This window comes from Drosophila bipectinata, chromosome 3L (genome assembly GCF_030179905.1).
Source record: "Drosophila bipectinata strain 14024-0381.07 chromosome 3L, DbipHiC1v2, whole genome shotgun sequence".
Lineage (NCBI taxonomy): Eukaryota > Metazoa > Arthropoda > Insecta > Diptera > Drosophilidae > Drosophila > Drosophila bipectinata.
This window is the reverse complement of record NC_091738.1, coordinates 18,262,271-18,285,763: the sequence shown is the minus strand read 5'-3', so window position 1 is coordinate 18,285,763 and position 23,493 is coordinate 18,262,271. Positions and strand designations below refer to the sequence as shown.

The 23,493-nt window shown below is 39.5% G+C and overlaps 5 protein-coding genes across 9 annotated transcripts; 2 read left to right on the top strand and 3 right to left on the bottom strand.

Moving 5' to 3' along the window:
- On the top strand, positions 1-11,510 carry Gbs-76A (Glycogen binding subunit 76A). 3 transcript variants are annotated; one of them, XM_070279611.1, is made up of 4 exons: positions 3,722-3,944; positions 5,788-5,830; positions 6,262-6,483; positions 8,276-11,510. In XM_070279611.1, the coding sequence occupies exons 3-4, from the start codon at positions 6,316-6,318 to the stop codon at positions 10,067-10,069; spliced, it is 1,962 nt and encodes a 653-aa protein (XP_070135712.1). In that variant the 5' UTR covers positions 3,722-3,944; positions 5,788-5,830; positions 6,262-6,315; the 3' UTR covers positions 10,070-11,510. The 3 variants fall into 3 exon arrangements, with proteins under 3 accessions (XP_017107710.2, XP_070135712.1, XP_017107711.2); XM_017252221.3 differs by lacking the exons at positions 3,722-3,944; positions 5,788-5,830 and adding an exon at positions 1-1,155; XM_017252222.3 differs by lacking the exon at positions 5,788-5,830 and having other exon boundaries at positions 3,723-3,944.
- On the bottom strand, positions 6,587-7,336 carry Prx1 (Peroxiredoxin 1). The gene has a single exon (XM_017252223.3). It carries the CDS (start codon positions 7,250-7,252, stop codon positions 6,662-6,664), a length of 591 nt encoding a protein of 196 aa, XP_017107712.1. The 5' UTR covers positions 7,253-7,336; the 3' UTR covers positions 6,587-6,661.
- A 963-nt stretch (positions 11,511-12,473) lies between the features above and the next one.
- Positions 12,474-13,278, top strand: LOC108132583 (putative cuticle collagen 80). Its single transcript, XM_017252022.3, has one exon. It carries the CDS (start codon positions 12,625-12,627, stop codon positions 13,276-13,278), a length of 654 nt encoding a protein of 217 aa, XP_017107511.2. The 5' UTR covers positions 12,474-12,624.
- A 112-nt stretch (positions 13,279-13,390) lies between these two features.
- LOC108132582 (uncharacterized) lies at positions 13,391-18,490 on the bottom strand. 3 transcript variants are annotated; one of them, XM_017252020.3, is made up of 6 exons: positions 18,381-18,490; positions 17,506-18,307; positions 14,142-14,202; positions 14,018-14,092; positions 13,678-13,926; positions 13,391-13,609 (listed from the first exon to the last, which is right to left on the bottom strand). In XM_017252020.3, exons 2-6 carry the CDS (start codon positions 17,639-17,641, stop codon positions 13,477-13,479), a joined length of 654 nt encoding a protein of 217 aa, XP_017107509.2. In that variant the 5' UTR covers positions 17,642-18,307; positions 18,381-18,490; the 3' UTR covers positions 13,391-13,476. The 3 variants fall into 3 exon arrangements, with proteins under 3 accessions (XP_017107509.2, XP_017107510.2, XP_070136082.1); XM_017252021.3 differs by having other exon boundaries at positions 17,975-18,486; XM_070279981.1 differs by lacking the exons at positions 17,506-18,307; positions 18,381-18,490 and adding an exon at positions 16,828-16,916.
- Positions 18,491-19,722: 1,232 nt separating this feature from the next.
- LOC108132697 (uncharacterized) lies at positions 19,723-22,762 on the bottom strand. Its single transcript, XM_017252212.3, has 7 exons — positions 22,617-22,762; positions 22,456-22,559; positions 22,317-22,398; positions 21,507-22,268; positions 21,045-21,456; positions 20,524-20,988; positions 19,723-20,473 (listed from the first exon to the last, which is right to left on the bottom strand). Exons 1-7 carry the CDS (start codon positions 22,689-22,691, stop codon positions 19,746-19,748), a joined length of 2,628 nt encoding a protein of 875 aa, XP_017107701.2. The 5' UTR covers positions 22,692-22,762; the 3' UTR covers positions 19,723-19,745.
- Between the last annotated feature and the right edge of the window lie 731 nt (positions 22,763-23,493).

Below are 23,493 nucleotides of genomic sequence, written 5' to 3'. Positions count from 1 at the left end.
TTGCCACACGACAGGACGGCCAAACGGGCGAGCCACAGCAGAAGAGATACACGGCCTACAGTGGCGGATGGCGAACGTATCCACAAGATACACGGCTAGGCAAATTAACAATAATTAAGGCACTGCGTGACAGGTCTCTCTACCCCCCTAGCCCTCCCCTTTCTCACTCTCACCTTCTGGCTCTGATTTGGTGAAAATGAAATAAGAAATAAAATAAAAATAATAATATACGAAAACGAAATAATTCTCGAATCGAGTCGAAATCTTTGTATCTGTGTATCGGAGAACTGAAAAAGAGGCCGCGCGCTCTCGCAAATGTATCTCAGCCGGCAGTGGGCGAAAGACGCAACTGCTGCGACCTTGCAATGCCCTTGAATGACACTCTTATTGCGACCAAGTCGCCAACGTTGCCACTACAACGGGCGCTGAAACGGGCCACGGCTGCCACTCAGCGCTGGCAGAATAAAGGACTAAAATAATATTTAAAAATATTGCAAAAATTAAATATAAATAAAAAATAGATAAATAAAGCCCAAAAAGCTAAATAAACTGCTCCAAATTATAGTGAAAATGTTATTGGAGTCAGAGTAGTTTTCGCGAGAGTGAGAAAAAGTGAGGGTAGCGAAGACACAAAATAATAATATAGAAAAGCCGAAGAACCCCCCAGGCGGTTTTTCCTTGACAGCTCCTAATCTCAAGCCTTAACCCAAATCAAAAAACGTGTGTGAGAAATTCACTTTTATTTTAAAAATAATATTTATAAATTTTCAAATAAAACCTATTTGAAATTCAAGCAAAAAGAAAGTGTTATCTAACTGGCGCCCTCTGGCGGCGAGTGTATGCGTGCGGGCCTGTATATGTATGTATGTGTGTGGCCGAATAGAAAGTGAAAGTTCTCGACTGCGAATCCTGCGGTAACCTTTACCCCACATTGGGTCACTTCCTTGAGAGCGGACTTCTACATAAACGACATCAGGGCACGCGAAAGGCAATAAGGCCAAAAGCATATATCCAGACTATATATACAACGAATCGGTATATGTAGGCGATATTTATGCGACAAGTTCTGACAACTAATTCTTTTTATCGCCACGCGGAGGAATACGCTGGCAAAGGCCGAAACGGGAACGCCTTGGAATAATAATAAAACATCAGGTTGGTAATCATAATTGTTGCAACATATCCTATACATAAGGTAGAATCATAATTAAGTGCGTGTTTCATATAGGCATCGCGTGTTTTATTTTACTTACCAATTACATACTTTCAACTGATGCTGCAATTAGCATGTGCGTGTATCCGTCAGATACGTTTGACATTGATTTTGCCATTTAAAGTCAAACAATACCCATCGAAGAGAGGAATTTACCTTAAATTCATTACTTGTGGAAGCAGTAAATATATATGTTTAAGAAAATAAATCATATAGGTTTTTTTCTTTTATATATTTACTTAGTACAGAGCTGGTTATGAAATGTTTATTTATATAAATATTGGGGATTTCTGGTATACATTCATAATTTATATAACGAAAATGGTGAAATAATGAACATAGAGTTATTATTTTCATAAATATGACATATATTTTTAATAAAGGATATCTTCCTTATTAAAAGCATATTTTAATTAAAATGATACCACTCATTTTAGAAATATTTACCTATCCAATCAATTACTTGAAACGAAGAAAAGGATCTTGAAATGTCCTCTGCCTCTGAAATCAATATCCAGGTTTCATCACATCCTTCTCAACCTCACATCCTTCTTTTCTAAGAACCACAATCAAAACAAAACAATCCAAATATCGTTATCACCACAATCAAAACAAACCAAGAAACCTAGAATAGCCTTTGCCCAAAACAATAACCATAAAAAAGGGAAATGGAAAGCGAAAGCCAGTTGAAAGCGAGAGTATCTTTCCACTCGAGTATCTGTGTATCTGTAACTTAGTTTTCAGAACAGCGCAAGCGTTTTTCCAGTTTTTTTTTGTTGTTCACGGTGCTTGGCTTTGTTTGCTTTTGACATTTCGTTAGGTAGCAATGTCATACAAATATAAATAAAAAAAAAACCACGCGCTGTCCAAAAAGCAAAAAAAAAAAAAAGAATATGGAAACCACCCACATCTAGGCACACGCACCCACACTCACGCAAAGTATCTGTTAGATACGTAGAATTACTGAAAGCAAATTAGCGCTTCAATCGAGTCTCGTGTAAGCCACTTGAATTTATATTGATTGCGATGGGTCTCCTATTCAAATCGATTCAAAATCCAGTACAGAAGCCCGGGAATTCAAGCTAATATACCATAAAGAATATACATTATTAATTTAGGTTTATTTATAAAAACCGAATACCAGTCAGCCAGTCAGCTGTTGTGGTTTGTTGATGGCTAGAACACGTATCTATAGTTCGAATCGTGGGCGGCACTTGCCGGTCTAAAGGAAATATATTTGGAATATAATTTATGCTAATGATATATGCGACACAGAATGACAGCCAAAAATTATATTTATTTAGTGATCCATAAGCTGCGAAATTTAAGTTTCAAAGTTTATTAGAAAGGCTCTTTTTTACTAAAATATAAATAGTCCTCCACTTCTTGGGGGTATTACTAGTTTATTAGGTATATACTAGGTATATTTTGTGAAATTTTTGTTTAACAAGGTCCCTATCTTATCGCCCCTCTTCACATAAATAATTTCTTAATTAATTGCTTTTTCAAATATTTATAATTCCTAATGTTTTCTATTTGCTTCGTAGGGCAGTTCAATGATCCGCTTAGTAATCTTATCACCTACTGACACCCATCAGTTGTGTACTTCCAAATCACAATTACAAACTGTTCCGGCGCTAAATCCAAAATACCAACAAATATGTTACCTAATCGGGGGAAAAAAACCGTTAGCTGATTAGGCCAAGTTGGCATAAAAGACCACAATCACAGCGGGCGGTCCCGGATAAAGCACATCGGGCTTAAATGACAGTAAATATGTGTATATTTGAACTGATAGTTTATCTGCCTTTTACAAAAGGTTAATATTACTAGCCATATTTTTAAAGAATTTATAAATATATTGAAAAAACCCTTAACCTTGTGAAGTGGTATAGAATAAATGGTAAAGAATATTTTATAAGCCAATGGGGTAATTCATTGCAAAAACTTTAACCTATTTACCTAGTGCAAAATATTTTCTATTAAATTAAATTTTTGATAAATTCAAATATTCGTATTCTTAAATTGAAAGAAAATAATTTCAAATGATCCTTTAGTCGGCATTACCTAAGGGCATTTAGCAGTGCAGTTAGCTATGATTAAAAATCAGACAGACATCCGAGGCTGCAACGTCACTGATCACGAGAATCTTTCTATAGCGGCGACTGCCTGCCAGAATCAGTTACCTTTTGGGATGCACTGCGACTGCAGATACCAAGACACAGATACCTGAATACAGATGCATTTAACAGATACAGATAGGGATACAGATACAAGTGTAAGAGGAGGCGGATGCGGATGCGGGGTGAGTGCAATCAGCGTGAGGGCAGTGTTTGGCTGCGATTTGCGATTTCGCTCCGCTTTCGATTCGATCCCATTCCCATTCCCCAGTCCCATTTCCCATCCTCATCGCATCCCAGCCCATCGGATCCGATTTTGCCTTATCAATCAGAGTGGATTCGCTTTGCTGAATGCCAAAAACACAACAAAAAGATCGTTTGGTAGTCAGTGCATGCCCGACACCGTGACGCTGCAGACGTGGTGCAGTTCGAGTTTTTCGGAGTGGTTTTCCGGAGTCAGTCTCCGGTGGTGTGTATTCTCCCAATGTTCGACGCATTGCTCTAACTGGTGATATCTAAATTCAATTTAAATATAAATATATGTTTAATTGAATAAAAAAATAAGTAAAGCGCCGCAGAAAGTAATCAATCGGTTATATCATCCACAGAGTGTAAGTGAAATATTTCACGGAATGTGCAATTGCGGGACGAGAAACGTTTTGCGGTTCGCGGGTCAATTCAGATTTCTATAAATAAAATTGCAAATTCGTTATCAGAATTCATAATCGAGACGCCGCCGCAGCATGATTAAGTACTTCACCCGCTGAACCACCCAACCATCCACCAACCCACCCACCACCCATCGCCCACTGCCCAATATCATGTGTAGTTCAGGTGATAAGCCAGCGACCGGCATTTTTTTTCTAGTCCGACTCGTAGGCCTAGAAACAACTAATCGAACCTTTTAAACTGTGTGAAAAACTAATGGCGCATCTATAACTAGACCAGTGACTAACTAATTGGCTTGAGAAGTGTAACTATGAGATGCAGCTGATAAGATACTCGGACTCGGGATGTCTGTCTAAACAATCATTTGCAAAGCTGGCAAAAGGTGTAAAAGGTGTAATCTGGGGAAGACTTGCAATTTTGTATACTGAAAACATCAACTACTTTATACGAACTAAATTTTTTTAGAGTGACTTGAATACAAATGAAGTGAATTAATAACCAGAAGCTGAACCAAGACCTGATAAACAAAGTTATTTACTATATATAGTATTTTGAAAATTTCCCATAAAACACACCTTGACTTCATTTTAAAGAGCCCAGCACTTAGAAAAGTGAACCAATCAAGCATAATTCAGAGTTCTTTTTTATTGCGTGAGTCGTTAGAGTGTCCACTTTAATATCAATTCTGCACATTTCCCCCAATTTAATTCAATTAAGCGACTTTATGGGTGTCGTCTTGTCACTGAATGCGTGTGGCTTACATACGGTGAGACGCATTCTTTAAGAAAGTGTATCTTCAAGATACGCAGTTACCGTCAAAACAATGAAACAAGTGGGCGAATAGAAAATCTCAGAAACGGAAATGTTACTTTGGCCGTAAAATAGAAGTCAAAGACATATGTTCTCTCAGATTTATTAATAGATTTCTTCTCGTTTTATTTATTTTTATTTTGAATTTTCTGTATTATAAATATTTTATTTATAAAATGTGAGCTTCAGCGACTGCATTAGTTGATATTATTTATAAAGAAAATATCTTAGATATTTTCCGATGATCTGATCCCTAATTTGGCAATTAATTAAGATAAAGAGATTTTAAATTTAATTCAAAAATACATATTTTCTTGAAGACCTTTTTCCACATGTGCATATTTCGGTTTGTAATCTTTCTCTTGACCCAACGTCATCGACTACCAAAACGCATTTAGCCACTTGGCCAAAAGCCAAAGAAATTTTAATTTGTATATAGGGAAAAGAATAAAAAAAACTTAAAGGTATTAAACCACAAGGGATGTCTATGAATCATGAAATATCTGCCATAAGTGGCATCACCTCATGTGCAGTGGGATGTCTATATTGCATATATTGGTATAAACATGCATTCGTTTAATTTTTGAGGAAATTTCAAAGAGATCGGCATTTTGACCTCCTTAATCGATCGATTGTCGGACGATCGTTTATTTATTTAAGACTTTGTCGACGCCATTTAGCCAGGCATGAAAGAATAAAATTCGAATCATTTTTTTACTCATTTTACTGCTTAATTAAATTTCCTATGCATGCTGCCAAATATAAAAAGTAAAATACATAACAACCGAGAGAGACACAAATTCAAAATAGACAAAAAAAAGAAAAAAAGAAATGCCGCTGAAAGTTCAAGGCCAATTGACTTTGTGTCTCCTCTCGATTGGCGCATCTAATTTTGAAAATAAAAACTCTGATGTCTTAATTGGGCGGAACTTCCTCACACTTTCCTATCTAATCGTTATCTCTCGCTCTATTAAGGGGCGTGGCGTGGCTTGGGCTTGCACCTGATCAAAAATCAAAGGTAATGCACGTGCAATGATCTCGGAATAAAAACAAAAATAAAAACATTTGCCAAAAGAAAAACACAGAGGTGTTAACAATCTGTTTTTGTCACTTGACTTAAAAAAATATATACATTTTTTTAAATTTGTATTATCGGGGTAACTATTAAAATTTAAATGGCAGTTAACCAAAACAAATTGAAAAACGACGCCATGAATATTTTAAGAAAAATGAGATATGCCTCGAAGATCATAAAAAATGTATATATTTATAAGTATATAAGCTCACGCTCGGATATTTTCCCAGCTGTTTCCAAATGCCAATGAAAGAGAAAGCTAAAGTGATGAAAAAAGAAACATTTCGAGTGAATTTATTTGTTTACTTAAAATTTGTTCATCGCATTTCAATATATCACTCACGTCATATATTCGAATGGTACTATATTTGCAGATATTCCGCAATTCCGTTGCAGCAAGCCCGACGTGGTGTGGTGACGTGACGTAAATGAACGATCCCGGAGATATACCACTGACCCATACAAGTACCCCGGACAGCAGGCCGCCCTGCAGCATTATATCCATTATACCAACCATAGGCATGTCCTCATGCCGCGGAAGGGCCGAGGCATTCGCAAGGAGTCTGTCCTCCAAGTTGCGCACCTTGGGATCACAGGTGAGGATATTTAAAATGCAAATTCATTTTATGTTGCCTACTTTGAGGGTTTAGAAAGGATATACTTTGGAGAAAAAAGAAAATATTCAATATACTAATGTGATTAGTATTATATTAAGGATTAGTATTATATTTAGCTGCTTGCACTCTAGCGTAAAGAAATGGTGTATTATAATATTTAGGTGGCATTTTTGAAGTATTCCTCCTTGCCAACGCTATCAGGCTTAATGCCACGACCCCCGGGGCGCCAGTTGACGGGGCAAAGTTCCCCGAATTCGTCTGAGAACTGGAAGGCCTGAACCAGACGAAGTGCTTCATCCACACTGCGACCCACGCCCATGTCATTTACGGTGATTTGACGAACTCGTCCCTCCCGATCAATAATAAACAGAGCACGCATTGCCAGTCCCGTGCTTTCATCCAATACTCCATAGTCCCGGGCTATCTTCATGCTCTTGTCGGCCAGTAGTGGAATGTCCATTTCCCCCAGACCCCCTACCTTCCGGGGAGTATTCATCCAGGCGCAATGGACAAAGTGACTGTCCGTCGAACAGGCCAGTACCTCGCAGCCAATGTTCCTGAATTCCTGGGCCCGATCACTGAAGGACTGCAACTCCGTCGGGCAGACAAACGAAAAATCCGCCGGATAGAAAACCAGAAGCACGTATCTTCCGCGCAAATCCGTGAGTGACAAGTTTCGGAAACCTCCGGCAATCACCGCCTGAGTGTTGAAGTCCGGGGCCACTTGATTCAAGTTTAACATACGCATCTTTCACGGTTTTTTTTAAATTCACTTCAATGGAGTTATGTATTAATATATGTTTCTAAAGGTGACGACTTGAAGTGATACTTTATTACAAAGTCAAAATTATATAGGGTCAAATTGAAAACTATATCAAAGGCTCCTTAGGTTAAGAAAACGGGCTATTTTAGCCTGATTTTATTTTATTTCAAACAATAACATAGTAGGCTTTGGAATTATTTAGGCCCCAAGTTTTTGGTGGATTTTCTTCTAGATTCTTGAAATTAGTTCAGCTCCAACCAACAACCGGAGCGGTTCTCACTTTATTCGAATTTTTATTTTATTTATTTTATTTTATTTTATTTGAATTTGTTTAATAATTTATTACTTTAATTGAATTGGTGCCTCGTTTATAAACGGTATAAGGAAGAAGGACCATGTAGGTAGTGATTTTCCTTTTACATAATATGTGACCTTTTATTTTATTTATTTTATTTTATTTGAATTTGTTTAATAATTTATTAATTTAATTGAATTGGTGCCTTATTTATAAAAGGTATGAGAATGGAGGACTATGTTGATACTGAAGCACCATCTTGGAACTGATTTTTCTTTTACAAAATATTATTTTTACCTTTTTTTTATTTTTATGCATTATGGGCTCTTAGATCCTTATAATAAAGCTATATCAGTATTATTATAATGATAAGTATAGCTCTATACTATGGAGTCAACAGATATTTAAGATATACTTCAGGGAAATGCTCCCTTTTTTTTAATAGAATGAAAAATTTACCAAAAGTCTGATTTAATCAATTTAATTATATATTTTTATTTATTTTTAATATTTTATTTTACTTTGGGTCTAATTTGTGATCCTAGACGGACTACCATTGCTGATCAATGAATTAAGCGAACGAGCCTTACATATTTTTATTCATTTAATATAAATATTTTGTTTGTGTGTTTGAAAAAGTCTAAGGGGAAAGTCTTTTCTGATTGAGTTATTCACCAAACTAATTCACGGGTTTTTCTTTTTCGCATTTTTAGACAAACGAAGAGGGCGAGGGCAATGCTGAGGATGAGCCCATCATCAATGGCACAAACACAAACACCTGGGTAAACTCGCACGACTCTGAGCAGACCGTCACGGACCTGCAGCCCCTGCGGCACGAGTCGGACTCCTTTTTCGACTTCGACTGCGAACTGGAGTCGCCCGGCAGTCCTGTGGACGAGTGCGAGTACCTGCGCCTGATCGAAACCGCCTCGAATACGCCTCACAACTCCACGGCGGAATCTGGCTACGCCTGCGCCTCGGTGGCCAGCAGTCACAGCAGCAGCACCGATGGTCCTTACTTCGATGCCTCGGCCTCGGGATCTGCCACAGTCACAGTAACAGCTACAGCTACCGCCACCCAGGCTGCCCAGGACCAAAAGCTGCCAGCCTCGGAGGTGAAGGACTACGTAAACAGCTTGCAGCTCAATGGCAATCATGAGCTGGAAAATGGGGTAGAGGAGCTGTCATCCAAAAAGCATGAGGTGCTGGATGAAGATGAGTCCTTCTTGCAGGCCCAAATCCTCAGTGAACTACAGAAACAGAGCAATAGTGTGAGAGTCGAGGAGGAAAAGCTAACCAATGGTCATCTGGAAGATGAACTCCAAGAGCAGGCCGTCGTAGAAGCGGAAGATAAATCCCAGACAGAAGTCGCAAACACAAAGGAAAATGCACCTGACAGGACACAAGAAGAATTGCCAACAAATGAAACAAGCTCCGAAGAAAAAGCTCTTCAAGAAATCACATCATCCATCCCACAAGATAGGATTCCCACTGAGGGTGAACCTACCCCTAAAGAAGAGGATGTCGCATCGGCCGGTGATACAGTCGATACCATCGTCCTGGAGGACACCTCCAATGACGTTGAACTCTCTCCTGACAGCGGGGTGGACGAAACTGACAAATCAGCCAGCAATCTCACCGTGAATGTGGAACTGGCCCATATCGAACAGGCCAAACAGGATGCTGCGGAGGCGGTGGAGAAGAGGGGAGGCCACAGTCATGGCATCGACACCACCGACGACGAAGACGATTGCCGACCTCAGAGGATCAGGCGTTGCTCTTCCCTCAAAACCGGAAAGACACCTCCAGGCACTCCCGGCCGCAAGAAGATAGTGCGTTTTGCCGATGTCCTCGGCTTGGATCTGGCGGATGTGAAGACCTTCCTGGACGAAATACCAACCATACCCAAGTCGGCGTTCGAGGATCTGGAGATCCTGGAATCCGAACCGCCTCTGCAACTGGGTCCCAAGTCCGATAAGCTGCTGATGCCACTTTTCCAGCAACCCGGCGGCCTGCCCACATTCCTTGATGCGGTCAGGGAGAAGCAGGTGTCGCTGGAGAATGCCGCCGTAACGGATAATATCAACCAGACGATATCCGGATCGGTGCGAGTAAGAAATCTGGATTTCCACAAATCGGTCCATATTCGGTACTCCCTTGATGGTTGGCGCAGCTACGCCGATCTTCAGGCCAACTACGTTGAGAACTCGTGCGACGGATTCTCGGACAAGTTCACTTTCGTGCTCTTCGGAAACTCCCTCCATGTGGGACAGCGCCTGGAGTTTGCTTGTCGATTCCAGTGCAAGGGCCAACAGTTTTGGGATAATAACTACGGCGCCAACTACTGCTTCCAGTGTCTGCCCAGCTCGACCCATCCCTCCTCCGGCAGCTCGACGGTATCGCCTCCGTCCGTGGTGACTGGCGCCGTTACCTCCGGCCACGGAGCCGGACTGGTCGGATTGCTAAGCCCCACGGCGGGCGATGCCTGGTGCAGCTCCTTCTACTAAAAATTTGGCCGAGATGGGCATATCCGTATCCGCATCTGCATCCGCATCCGCATCCAAACTCCATCCCCATCCCATTTGGCATGAGATCAAAGTCTGGAAACTATTTCAGCCTTGAGTTCATGCTAAAGGCTCCTTCAAATCAAATTATCCCAAATCATGGCAAGATAAGATGAGTGCTAGAGATCATAGATCACGTACCAGTTTTGGTTACCTCATTGGGCTGCCCCTTCATTTGGGTGAATGGATTATTTTGAAAAAACACTTAATTTTTGGATATCTCAGTTTTTTTTTTCAAAAATTAGCTTTTGTTTTTATTACTTCGGGTTTATTTTGAATTTTTCTTTAAAAAACAACTTTGAAAATAGCTTTCAATGAGTTTACAAAAATGAAATTAGTGGATTCAAATTCTTGTTTTTTAGAAATTTACGAAATCGTATTTTTTTTTAATTTGTGATCACCTTGTAAGATTTCAAAGAAATAAATACTACAAGTTAATGGAAGATCTAGCAAATTGAAAATACAAGTTTCGTCATTTTCCAATGCATCAAAAAATTTAAAAGAACCACAAAACTATGAAAACTTGATATCCAAAATAATGTATCCAAAAACCCTCCTTCATCTAAAAAACATGATTGAAAATGGTTTATACTTTTACGACCCAGACAAGAATGAAGGATATTTAAAGGAGTGAAAGGAGCTAGAGGAGCTGTTGAAACTAAAAGAGCGCCACAAAGAAAGCAAGAAATGAAACTAAACAAACCAGAGTAGTGCGAACATGAGAATGAGATCCAGAAAAGTTCGAATGAATCCCAAAGATAGTTGTTAGTCGTACGTTTTAAGAAGAGCAAGTGATAACAAACTAAAAAAATCTGATCAGTTTCTTTAATAGTTTTTCTGTTTTTTTTCAGTTTTGAGTTTTGATAAAATTAAAATTTGTTTTGTTCCTAGGTTTGTGTGTTATTGGAAAGGGTTTTCAGATCGCTGCCAGCTAATGTACTTTTTTTAAGACACCAATTTTTGTGAGAAGATTAATGGCAATTAATCAAAGTTCAGCAATAGTAGAAGTATGTTTACAGAGCTTAGAAATTTCACAAGAAACCAATCATAGTTCCCAGATCAAAAGTTAACTATAACTAACCAACATCTATTTTCTAGTCAAGTCGCGTTTACTTTTGAGAGATTTTTGGGCTAAATAGATCCACTGTTTAGTCGTATGGGAAGCAATACTCCAGCCTTAAATACGAAACCCGATCAAAAGACCTCTTTCTATCCAACATGGCAGGCAAACCTACACTTTTGTTTTTCCCTTCTGTTTGATTTTTTTAATCTATTCTTTAATTTTAATTTAAACGAATTCATTATTTTTATGTATATGTTGATGCGTAATATATATCTTAATATTATATACTATATATACAAAATAAAATAAATATAAAATTTAGTTTTTTCACCTTGGTTGCCTTATTGAGTTGACTTTTGATTAAATATGATTTAGAGAGCTATCCCCAAGACTCCCAGCGAAAAATATGCGAGCTCTTCTTATCCCAGAAACATATTTAAATATACAAGTATATAGCCAATAGCCTATATCAGGGATTGATAAGCAAAGAACTACTTATAACAATTACAAACGCAGCTACCTCAAGGTTTTAACCAAAACCGAAACCGCGAAAAATAATGAATAATAGTTAAACAAAATATATGATTAAAATAAAAATAAAATTAAATATGTTTATTGCATAGCAAACATGTAAAAACCAAAAAAAGCAAAACCAAAACAAATAAAAACGAACTTTAAAAGTTACAACTATTTACATATGTTAAAATACATAGATGAGAAACCCCATAAATACTATATTACAGAAGTCCCCTCTCCAAAAAAAAAGATTTTAGACTGAGACGTGAGTATTTCGAGGAGAGAACTAATTTGTTACGAGATCTGCCCGAAAACCAGATTTATGTTAAGGTTTGTGTGGGCGGGTCTTTTGTCAGCATGATAGTTTCATGTCACACCAACACAAAAGTAATAAAGAAACCACAATAAAATAATAAAGCCAACACCAAAATTTCTTTTGTGAAAGGCATTTGCGTATTAAATTTAATTTCATGCAAAATGGTACAAAATTTGCCAGCAGGTAAGTTATAGTTGCTCTGGTTCCCTTCTCTATAGGTTATTGCTGTTTCGCCACTATTTAGTTTATCTTTTATCACTTATCTATTGTTATTTATTGGGCTAATTCACTTTTCATGGCTCAATCGGAGAGTCGAGATTCTGGTGTAGTGTGAAAGTTCTTTCAACACGTTCGGCATTTCTCGTTCATTGATTTTTATGCAAATTATGCCAAATTTATAAATAGTTGGCTTAGTTTATTAAACAAGAGATATTTGCATAAAATACATGTTTAGGACAATCACCATGCCATGTATATAAATCTAAAAATGAGCTATTTTAACGGTAGTTTGAATGATTCTTCTCGATGACCATTCTTTAAAGACCATTCTTTGTTTCCATATAAAAAGATGTGACAATGATCTGATTTTGGTTAGTTCTCGACATGGAGTGGCGTTTGAAAGTTCCACTGACGAATTGGATTTTATTCGGTGTGCTTCTGCTACCAATTCTGGTAGCAGTCCAGGCCAAGGATAATGCCTCTGCTCCGCGTCTTATCACCCTGCAAGCCGGCAGCCCCGCCCCAGCTCCTCCGCCACAGGAAGTGATAATCGAAGGGGATTACGATCACCATCACCACCAGCCATATCCGTACCAGCCCAGCTATCCGTATCCCCAACCTCCGGCTGCGCCACAGCATTGTCACTGTCCTCCCGGACCTCCGGGGCCACCAGGACCTCCGGGAATACCAGGCCAGAAGGGCTATCCCGGTCAAAAGGGCTCCAAGGGTGAGCCTGGCGAAAAGGGTGCGAAGGGAGAGAAGGGCTACCCCGGCATGCCCGGTCTGCCTGGTCCCCAGGGCCCACCCGGATATCCCGGAGGATCCTATCCTCCTTATCCCTATCCTCCGCCACCACCACCATCTCCTCCACATGGTGGTCCCCACCGCTACTACGATGATCAGTACTACGAGGGAGATGACTATGGCCGTGCTTTCAGCCTCATAGAGGAGGAACCCATTGGCCCTCAGCCCATTATCTTGACTTTCAGCCACCGCAACAATCCATTTACAAAGAAATCAAATAAAAAACATATTTAAAACTTAACTTAACGGGAGGTCTTTTAAGACTGGGGAAAACACACAATGAAATACGGGTTAGTTCATTTGAAACCTTTATACAACTCTCATATAATAATCAGATACTTTCTAAATAAAGCACATTAATCCAATCCAAGACCTCACATTACACTCAACCAACGTAAATATTAGAACACAATACGATATATATCTAGACTATTAGCAAACATCATCGTCTATGCCCGGATGGTCGTCGGCCTCCTCCTCCGCATCGTCATCATCATCCAAGGCCGTTTGCGAGGCGCTTATCCCCGCGAAGTCATCCTCCATATTATCCACAAAACTGGAGACCCTGTCAAAACAAAACAAACAGACATTAAAAACAAATACCGGCGAAAGTTCTTCATTGTCGGCCATCACTTTTCAAAGTCGCACTGCGGCAAGAGACCTTCGTCCTTCGAAGGACTAAATCGGAACAGCGTGCTGAGTCTCAGAAGGCCGAGGAGTATTAGGAACATTCCGGCCACATAGCTCAGCCACAAATTGTGGGGATAGAGTATTAGGCAGATGCCGATGACCGCGTACACGGGCGTGGGGCGCCATCCTCCGCAAATCGCTGACAAACGCCAGCAGGCCAGGCAGCTGCAGGACCTCCGCTGGTAATTGTCCCTGAAAGATAGGGAAATAAGTGTCACCTTTACTTTAAGATTTAGGTCAATTTTATAATCTTAAAGATTTCTTTCTGTGCAATTGAACTCACTCTGCGCACTGAAGCTGCAAAAATATGGTTACCAGCCACTTGATCTCAATGAACATTACCAGCACGGCTGAAAAACTAACAAGAAATTAACATAATTCTTGGGGGCATCGGATATCTGACTTACACTATGTAGAGCCCGGCCTGATAGCCATGCATGTAGACATCAACGCCTACGCCGCAGATAACTGAAATGAGAAATGGCTTAGGAACATTGCTTGGGTGCGGGGGGTTCTTGTCTGGGGGGTGGAAAGGAGCCGGAGGAAGTGTTATCCTTGAATGAGCCTATAAAATAATGTGATTTCGTCTGGGCAAATATATTTATAAGCATATTTATTGAGTTGAGGCTTTTTTGTTTACCAAGCAAGGGCCATAAAATGTAATTCAAAGCCAGTAAAGGCAAACGAGGGTTTCTTGAAAATTTATGAAGTGTTTTAAAAATTATATATCTATGGGAAAAAAATATTTTTAGTGAAATAGAAATGTATTTACCAGAAACTTATGTTCTAAAACATTTTTTAATTTTGAAAACCTTTTGGGTAATTTTGAAAACCCTCGAAAATTTTTTCAAACCGCCCCCTAAAATATTCATATTCCAACCACATTATGGACCCCCTGCTTTTGTCCCAAATCCACTTCCAATGTATAAGATATGGCCAACAAAAGCCACCACGCCCCTGTCTCCGCTCATAAAAACTCAATCTAATTAAGTTGTTTTTATTATGCCAAGCCGCGAAAAACAAATCAGATTAAAGCCCACAGATATATAGATGAGCCATATATTTAAATGGAATATCAGAACCAAAAACCAGAGCAATTACATTAAATACTGCCAACGGAAGGGAAAAAAATTCGAAAAACGGATATCGAAAAAACATGCAAAAATTATCTGGATAATTGAAAGCGATGGGGGGAAAATAGATTTGGTCAGGACATTTTCCAAGAGGAAACTTGGCGGATGGCTGGCGCCAAAAGGCTAACAACAAAGCTCATTGTCGAACGTATGGAAAAGTTGGCCGAGAACGAGGAAAGAGAGGGGCCAGGGAAGGACTGGGGGAAAATCAACTCTTGGCACAGGATGCGAACTGCAAGCTGCATAGAGGCCAATGCCTTGTTAATGGCTCTGACAGAATAACCTTAGCTCGACTCCTGTTTTTCCGAGTCCTCTATTCAGTGGGGTTTATGAACTATATCAAGTTTTATACTTTGTTTTTCTGGGTTGCACTGCATTCATAAAAGACCCCACAACAATTTGTAAGGAAATTAGTCTGAACTTGACCCAAAAGGTTTTTGTTATGCTACAGCCAGCAATTTATCAAAAGCCCAGAAGGTTGGAAAAAATGGTGGCTGCACTATTTGAAGCGCATTAAGGAAAACTTGGGCCGGGGGCTGAGAGCCGTTATGATTGGTCGTGATAAGCGTTTAAGCCAAGTTTGATAACTGCACCAGATGGCCATCAAAGTAGAGAATAAAAAATGATTGCTTTTCTTTCGATTGCAAGGGAGATAAATTTGAGTATTAAAAATGTCAATAAATTAAATTCAATCAATAGTCCATTTCTGAATATATGTACATTAAAAAAAAAAAAATTTTAGAAAAAGAAAAAAAAGTTGAATAATGGCGTTTCAATCTAATGGAAGACGACTCTGACTACTACCACTACTACTAACTGATAAACTACTGACTTCAACTTGAACTGATATGTAAATACTTCCTCCGATTAAATTCAAAGCAAAAAATCATTTGTTAAGAAATCACGCATAAAGTTCATATTTAGATTGATATAGTATAAGAGTTTCCTTAAATTTGACCTGTCGTAACAATAATTGCAATTCAAGATTTAAAAAAATATAAAAAAAGTACAAAATAAAGACAGTTAATTAAAAAAGTAAAATAAAAAGATTCATTCTCGATAAAAAATAGATATTGTGAGTAAATTAGATGTTCAGAGTAATAGAAAAATATGTGAACAAAAAACATTAAAATCGACTTAGAATCAACTGATACCGATCCTTATTTCTATCAAATTTACTATAGTCCAAACAAGTAATTAAAGAAAATAGTAAAGAAAAAAGTAGAAAAAGTAAATGCAGTAAAATGAAAAAATTCAAAAATAAGATCCATGATATTGGGACCTTTGATAGTCAGAGCACAAAAACCAAGCGATGTAAAGAAAAATATTTAAAAAAAAGGCAGACAGTTAATTGAATAAATAAAAATAAAACATTGAAAAAATAGGCCCATGAGTCGTGGATTACAAGAACCATCGCTCAGTTTAAATTTTAAAACAAAACAAGAAAGGAAAGCTAACTTCGGGCGGAGCCGAAGTTTATATACCCTTGCAGCTAAAACCGGATATATATCGCAAACATCGGATATAGTTGGCCGATCCTTATGAAATTTGGTAGGATGGATCAAAATTTAATCTGTACCAAGTTCCAGCTTTCTATCTTCAAAAACACGAAAGTTGGGTCATTTCCGATCGTTCAGTTATATGGCAGCTATAAGATATAGTCGGCCGATCCCGGTCGTTCCGACTTATATACTGCGTGCAAAGGAAAGAAGGGTGTGTGCAAAGTTTCAAGACGATAGCTTTAAAACTGAGAGACTAGTTCGCGTAGAAACAGACAGACAGACGGACAGACGGACATGCTCATATCAACTCAGGAGGTGATCCTGATCAAGAATATATATACTTTATAGGGTCGGAGATGTCTCCTTCACTGCGTTGCACACTTTTGGACAAAATTATAATACCCTCTGCAAGGGTATAAAAATTAGTCAAGTATATTTAATACAATACAGTAAATTACCATAAGAAAAATAAATTAAATATAAATCAGAAATAATGTGTTGACAAAGATAATGGAGTGCTCTGTGGCAAAGTCAGCACTTGAATGAACTTATTTAAAGAGTTCAGTTGGAACAACAAAATTCAAGGCCTACTTTATAAAGAATTTGAATGAAAATGCTCATAATGTTCTTGCTTACTATGATTTTATTATAACAGAGAAAGTTTATTACATATCGATATTTATAGTTATCGGAAGTCAAAAAATACGCCTGAGATTCTTAGTATGCGTCACTAAAGAAATACTGCATTATTTCAAACCAGAAAATGGCTTTGAAGCACAAACAATATTGATGCTGAATAACAAAAAAGAATCCAATATAAAAATGTCCCTATTCACCAGCTTGGTCTTAGAATTTCCATTGAATGCCAACAAATGTAATAAGCCATGGCACTCAACATATCCTCAGGCAGGATATCCACTCGCAAGCATTTCTTACAACTTGTCAAGGGTAAATATTCCGAAAAAAAAGGACAAATCAGACAGCTATGATGTACATATACATATATGTGCATGTATGATATTCACATGCACATGCATCCCATAACCCCATCATGATTGGCATTATCTAGAGGCAGGGGGTCCACCTGGACTGTGAGTTATTTTATTTCGCTTGGATTTCCAGGCACTTGAGCTTACCGAATGAAGTCAGCAGACCAAAAACTCTTATCACAGGACGCAAACACTCGCAAGGCTCTGACTGGTGATTATGACGACGTCGTTGTCGTCGACATTGTTGTTGTTGCTGAGGTTGTTGCAGTTGCATTTGGCTCATGGTTATAGTATTTTCCTTATTCCTTTTTTTTTGGTTATATGTACGACCCCACACAAAATGGGCTAATAAAACAATCAAAGAGCCGTATCCACATCACAAAACTTTGCTACGTGCTTGGCATGCTAAGTGGCCAAAATACGACAAACATTTTCAATTTCAAACCAAGCACTGAGCAGGTCGTTAAGCTTTTAAATTTAAGTATTTAACGCGGGCATACGCTGCGTATGCGTATTGTGACACTTTTCACACTTCTCCTTCCATACCATTTAATCACCGGTCTTTCCCTGGCCGTGGGTGTGTGTGTGTGGGTGAGAACTAATGTCTGCAAATTACCGTTAGCATTTACACTTTCGCCCCGCACGTCACTTGCCACACTTTTGTTCCCTTTTTATTGGCGTTCTAGGTTTTCATTTTTATATTCTTATTTTAATTTAATTTTTTTTCCCTTTAATTTTTTTTGTGAGGTGCCAGTTGCCACTTTGCCACTTGACTTTATGACCGTGCTCTAAACAACGAACGTCCGTGCGCTTCCAACACCGCCAACTGAATGAAAGGACCAAGCAGATTGGGCACATTCGTAGTGGAGTCACAGCCAAAGGACCCAAGCCAGAGTCGCCGTTGAGGCTGCTGCTACTGCCACCACAGCAGACGCCAACTTTGTAGCAGCTAGAAAGCAAAGCAAAGTCAAAGCAAAAGCAGTGAAAAAGCAGGAGCCAGCCAATAGGACGGCTCTACATACGAAGCCATCGAGTTGATTTGTTATGAAATGTCACTCTGGATTTATTTCTCTTCTCTTAAAATTTGAAAAATAGGATAAAAAAAATGTGAAAAATTTAACAGATATACGAACGGAAGACTCAAGAATATTTAGGCACTCACGTAAATTCAAATGAAATAAAGTTATTGTTAAAAAATAAAAAAGTAAAGAAGTAATACCTCGTTTAGCATTTTTTTTCTATCCTCGAAAAACCATTGCAATTCTAGCGATTAAAAAATAAAATTATTGAAAATAATAAATTATGTACTCAAAGAAAAAAAAGACTTTTAATAATGTAAGCCTTTTGCGTCAGCAAACATGCCTCCACGAGAAACAAGATATTGAAATTAGGCAAATTTAAAATAAATACTCAAAAAAATAATAATAATAACAAAATAAAATATTTATTTTGAAATAAAGAAGTCCACCGTTGGATATCCAGCACTAAAGTGATGATGACCCAAAGGAGATGCCTTCCTTATATAGTATTTTAAAAAATGCGAGTAAGTCAATGCCTTTTTTGATGTTTCAAAAGCCTACTTGGTTTAATTAATCAAAATAGACTAGAAATATTTTAGTTTCATTTTTTTTAACTTTGCAAAATTAAAGAACCTCTCACTTTAAAGTGGAGGGGCCATGCTAAAGTCATTATTACCCCGAAGCTGTTACTACCATTTCTAGCTGGATTTTATTTGTCACGTTGTCCTGTGTGAGTTGCCTTTGCTGGCGTGTCCTTGTGTGTGCGTGCTTTCGTCCTGCTGGTCCTCCCTCCACCCCTCTCGACCTGCTTCCCTCCGTTTGGCTACGTTTCAGTAATTTTCATAACCGGCTAGATGGGGAGCGCGAAGTGTCAGCGGCAAATGGAAGCTGAAAAGACGACCAGGAGCTGAGCTGAGCAATTGCCAAGAGCCAGGCGTCTACGCAGAATGTGGACAAAAACATTTTCTGCTGCGGCACCCCCACACCTCGGCAGTCCATCTCAGACCACTGGGGCATAGGGAGGAAATTCAGGGAGAAGCTCGAGTAAATATTTTTTTTAGCTTCCCTCGCTTATTGTGCTGTGCACTTGCCAAGGTACCTATCGTCAGTCTTGTTTGCATTATGCGGCGTTAATGACATCCAAAGTGGAAGGCCGTCCCCGACAACCCCTAGGAAAAGCTCCAATGTCTCTCCAGCATCTACGACATAATTCACACCGACCCCACACTCAAAACATTTCATTTCCGTTTGCAACGTAAAGGAAACCACAAAAACAAAGTCAAACCACTGAGCTCTAAGCAATATGTTCTTTACTAAAATATTTCTACTAAAAATTAATTTCAGTGCACTTCAATGCTAATGGGGCCTTCACTTGGGGAACTCCTTGCGCCGCTTCATTATCTTGGTAATACCAGCCACCATGGCTACTTCGGGGAGGGCCAGCTTGGCATCCTCCTGGAAGTCACAGCGTCTGGTTAAATGCAGCCATGTCCTCTCCGGATTTAGCGACAATGGCATCTGCAGCCAGCTGACATAGTCTATTTTCATGGAGCCCGTTAAGAGCTGGTCAAAAGGCGTATTATTACCAATAAAGAACATGGACCGGAGCACCGAGGTTTTCGCCTCCTTGATATTTTGGCCTTGAACTCCCTGAAAGGGACTCGGATCGTTGTCGCCCGTTCCCAGTTGCTCCAGCAGCCAATCCTTGTTGAATTTCAGATAGTTGTACACCACTTTCAGGGCCTGTTTACCAATATTTGTGGTCAGGACATCGCTGACCAAAACTTCTGCTATATAGTCGGCGATTCCCACATCCATTTCCATGGCGTAATTGTTCGGGGGACTGTGGCTGAGGCGATCCGATTCGGCATTCGTTAGGGCCAGGTCATCCATTTTGATGGTGCTTACAGCACTCATGCCTCCGGCCCCTCGATTATTGCCTCCCACTGACCCACCGAAATCGGTGTCCAAGTTAATGCTCTCCTTGGCCTGCTTGAGGAACAGTTCGATCTGGTCCGTGTGCTTGTCGTCCTCGTCAATCGAGCAAATGGCCTCAGAGATGGAATAGCAAATGGAGGCCTTCTCCTCATTTTTGTCTGAAGAAAAAAATAGTTAAATTTGTAACCAAATTTTTATAAAAACTCACTTTGCTCGTGGACCTCTGCGGTTTTAATGAGTTCCGTGTACAGAGCTGCAAAAACTACTTGAAGGAGCACCGAATCACCTAGAGGCCTTGTAGAAACCGGAATAATGTCCTGCAGCAGAGAAGCGATCTTGTAGAGACCCTCTGGAATGCAATCCCAGATCTCCGAGACACAAGTAAGGGCCAAGGACATGGCCTGGTACATGCTAGCACCATTTTCCACCGCATTGATCAGCATTTCCACAACGCAATCTAGTACGGGGTATACAAAGTGCATGATGGCCTCCAGCCAGGGGGTCCTCTTCTGGTTCCAGACTTGACGCTTGTCCAGGCAATCGCTCCATCCGGTGACCGCATTTTCCTCCAGGGTTTTGATCAGACAGGATTTGATGTCAACGGCTTTGCCAACAGCCACCACCAAGTAAGTAAGGGAAAGGACTATCTGGTAGTTGGACTGACCCACAGGATCTTTTAGGAAACAAAAGTAAAGTTTTTTAATATTATTGCATAAGAAATAATCTCACCTATATCTCCAGCTATAGACTCGGTGACGTTAAAACACTCTCCTCGACACAAGAAAGCCTCACATTTCTGTGGAGCTCCCTCGGCGCTGGTAAACGAATGCTTGGCCACATTCTTGAAATTCTCCGAAGACGGCAAATGCTGCATCAGGTGTCTAATTATAATTCCCGTCAAATAGGCGTCTCTCATCAAGAGGATCTTTAGCAAATAAGACCAGTCGGCCTCGGGAAAGGCCAGTAAGACTCTCAAGTCCAGGGATATGGCGGTGTTGGTAGAAAGATCGGCGAATTCTGTAACCCACTGGCAGGATTGTTCTTTGGGAAAGTATCGCGGTAAAGCGAATATAATCCAGGCACTAGGAAGCCCATGACGGGAACTAAACATTTCCATGTTGTCTAGTCCTTTGCGGAAAACCTTGTAACAATAACTTCAGAACAGTCTCCATAGGTAATCAACAGACTTACTTTGGAAAGAACTCCCAGAGGAGCTCCTCTCAACAAAAGGCAGTAAAAAAGCTCCCGGCACTTGGCATGAATGTCTCTGATAATAACACTCTGGTTGCTTAGTTGCAACCCCACATATGCCTCCCCACTCTCGCTAATATGTGGCAGCAGTTCCGCTATGCAGAGCAGCATGTTGCAGATATCCACCAAATGCAACTGAGATCGTGCCACACTGGTCACTATCTGGGTATATCGAACAGTCAAGACACTTAGTGTCTCATTCAGCATTCCAGCAAAGATTTTCTGGGCCATCTTCGGAGGCACTGAGTTCCACAGATCGTTTTTGGAGCCCCTCATGTAGTGCCACCACATCTGGATGGTATAGGAACCCCTTTCGGATTCAAAAAAGGGCTGAGTATCCTCCCAATGCAAACAGTCTGCATCCTGGATAATGTAAAGCAATAGCAAGCGACAATGAAGATCCAGGAGGCGTTCAGCCAAGGCCTCCGACATTTGGGAGTATTGCTTGAAACTAAGCTTCAGGGCTCCACCTTTCTCATCTCCTTTTGGAGGACAAATAGTTGTTGTAGCCGCCTGCATGTAGACACTCAGGGAGTTCTTGACCAATGATGCAGCTCCAATGGTGGCTGTGAGCACCGAAAGATCGGCATGATCCAAGGACTCCTGGGAAAGGCGATGGATATGCTCGAGTAATAAATCTGCAGATTTCGTTACTAACTGCACAAATTTATCCGGATCTGAAGTTTTAATGGTAACACTAGTCTGGAATACAAATATTATTTATACTGATTTTTATGACAAAACCCTTACAAAATCTCCCTCATTCATTTCCTTCTCAGTATGCAAGAGTCCCGATGGCTTCCGATAAGAGGCAAAGTACTCATCCTCCCACCTGGAATAAAATTTAAATTAAATGAGTCTCTCATGAATTATAATTTATAATACTCACCACCGAATTAATTTAATGGCTGCAAAAGACGCATAACGTGGAAAATCCAATTTTCCACCCACAACTCCAGAACAAATTGGTTCCTGAAGGACTCGCTGATGTGTCTGTATAATAAGGGTAACATTTGAATAAAAATAACAAGAAATCCGTTTTACCTATACCTGATAAAATTCAAGATCTCGCTGCAGTAATATAGGAACTCTGTCCATTAAATTTCCTTCTTCCAGCACCTCCATTTTTAGGCGTTACTTTGTTTCCGGCAGTTTAGAAGAACTAAATGCGAATTTTTCGCTAACGAACAAACAACCTATTGAGTTCAGCGGTTTCCAAGGGTAACAAAATGAGAATACCGATACGCCAAAAAGCAGCGGCCATAGGGGTCCACTTCAAAAATTGTGAATATGTATCAAAGTTTGATATTAGGCCTACGAAGGCTTTTTCTCCGGAGGGTCCACTCCAAAAATTGTGGATATGCATGGGAGTCTGAAATTTGCCATTGCAAAGGCTATATCTTCGCAAAATAACATCCGATTCTTAACCGGAGTGTCTTTAATGATTTTTAGATCGATTCTCTATTCATTTCCATTAAAACCCGATCACAAATTTTTTTTTAGATTTTTTCTCAAATTTTCTGGAAGGTCCCCCAAAAATTGTGAAAATGCATGGGAGTCCGAGATTCGCCCCTGCAAAAGCTATATCTTCGCCAAAAAACATTCGATTCTTAACCGGAGTGTCTCAATTGATTTGTAGATCGGTTTTCTATTCATTTCCATTAAAACCCGAACACAAATTTTTTTAAAGATTTTTTCTCAAATTTTCTGGAGCGTCCCCTTCAAAAATTGTGAAAATGCATGGGAGTCCGAGATTCGCCCCTGCGTAGGCTGTATCTTTGCCAAAAAACATCCGATTCTTAACCGGAGTGTCTTAAATGATTTGTAGATCGGTTCTCTATTCATTTCCATTAAAACCCGAGCACAAATTTTTTTTTAGATTTTTTCTCAAATTTTCTGGAGGGTCCTCTTCAAAAATTGTGAAAAT

Excerpts from the sequence above, each read along its gene's own strand:
- Prx1 (XM_017252223.3), bottom strand. The coding sequence starts at position 7,252 with ATGCGTATGTTAAACTTGAATCAAGTGGCCCCGGACTTCAACACTCAG.
- LOC108132583 (XM_017252022.3), top strand. The coding sequence starts at position 12,625 with ATGGAGTGGCGTTTGAAAGTTCCACTGACGAATTGGATTTTATTCGGT.
- Gbs-76A (XM_017252221.3), top strand. The coding sequence starts at position 6,316 with ATGAACGATCCCGGAGATATACCACTGACCCATACAAGTACCCCGGAC. Across the intron at positions 6,484-8,275 it reads TGCGCACCTTGGGATCACAG|ACAAACGAAGAGGGCGAGGG; the intron begins GTGAGGATATTT and ends TCGCATTTTTAG.
- LOC108132697 (XM_017252212.3), bottom strand. The coding sequence starts at position 22,691 with ATGGAGGTGCTGGAAGAAGGAAATTTAATGGACAGAGTTCCTATATTA. Across the intron at positions 21,457-21,506 it reads CTCTGGGAGTTCTTTCCAAA|GTTTTCCGCAAAGGACTAGA; the intron begins GTAAGTCTGTTG and ends TATTGTTACAAG. Across the intron at positions 20,474-20,523 it reads CGCAGAGGTCCACGAGCAAA|ACAAAAATGAGGAGAAGGCC; the intron begins GTGAGTTTTTAT and ends TTTTTTCTTCAG.
- LOC108132582 (XM_017252020.3), bottom strand. The coding sequence starts at position 17,641 with ATGAGCCAAATGCAACTGCAACAACCTCAGCAACAACAACAATGTCGA. Across the intron at positions 14,203-17,505 it reads TGGTCTGCTGACTTCATTCG|TTATCTGCGGCGTAGGCGTT; the intron begins GTAAGCTCAAGT and ends TTCTCATTTCAG. Across the intron at positions 13,927-14,017 it reads TTGCAGCTTCAGTGCGCAGA|GGACAATTACCAGCGGAGGT; the intron begins GTGAGTTCAATT and ends CCTATCTTTCAG.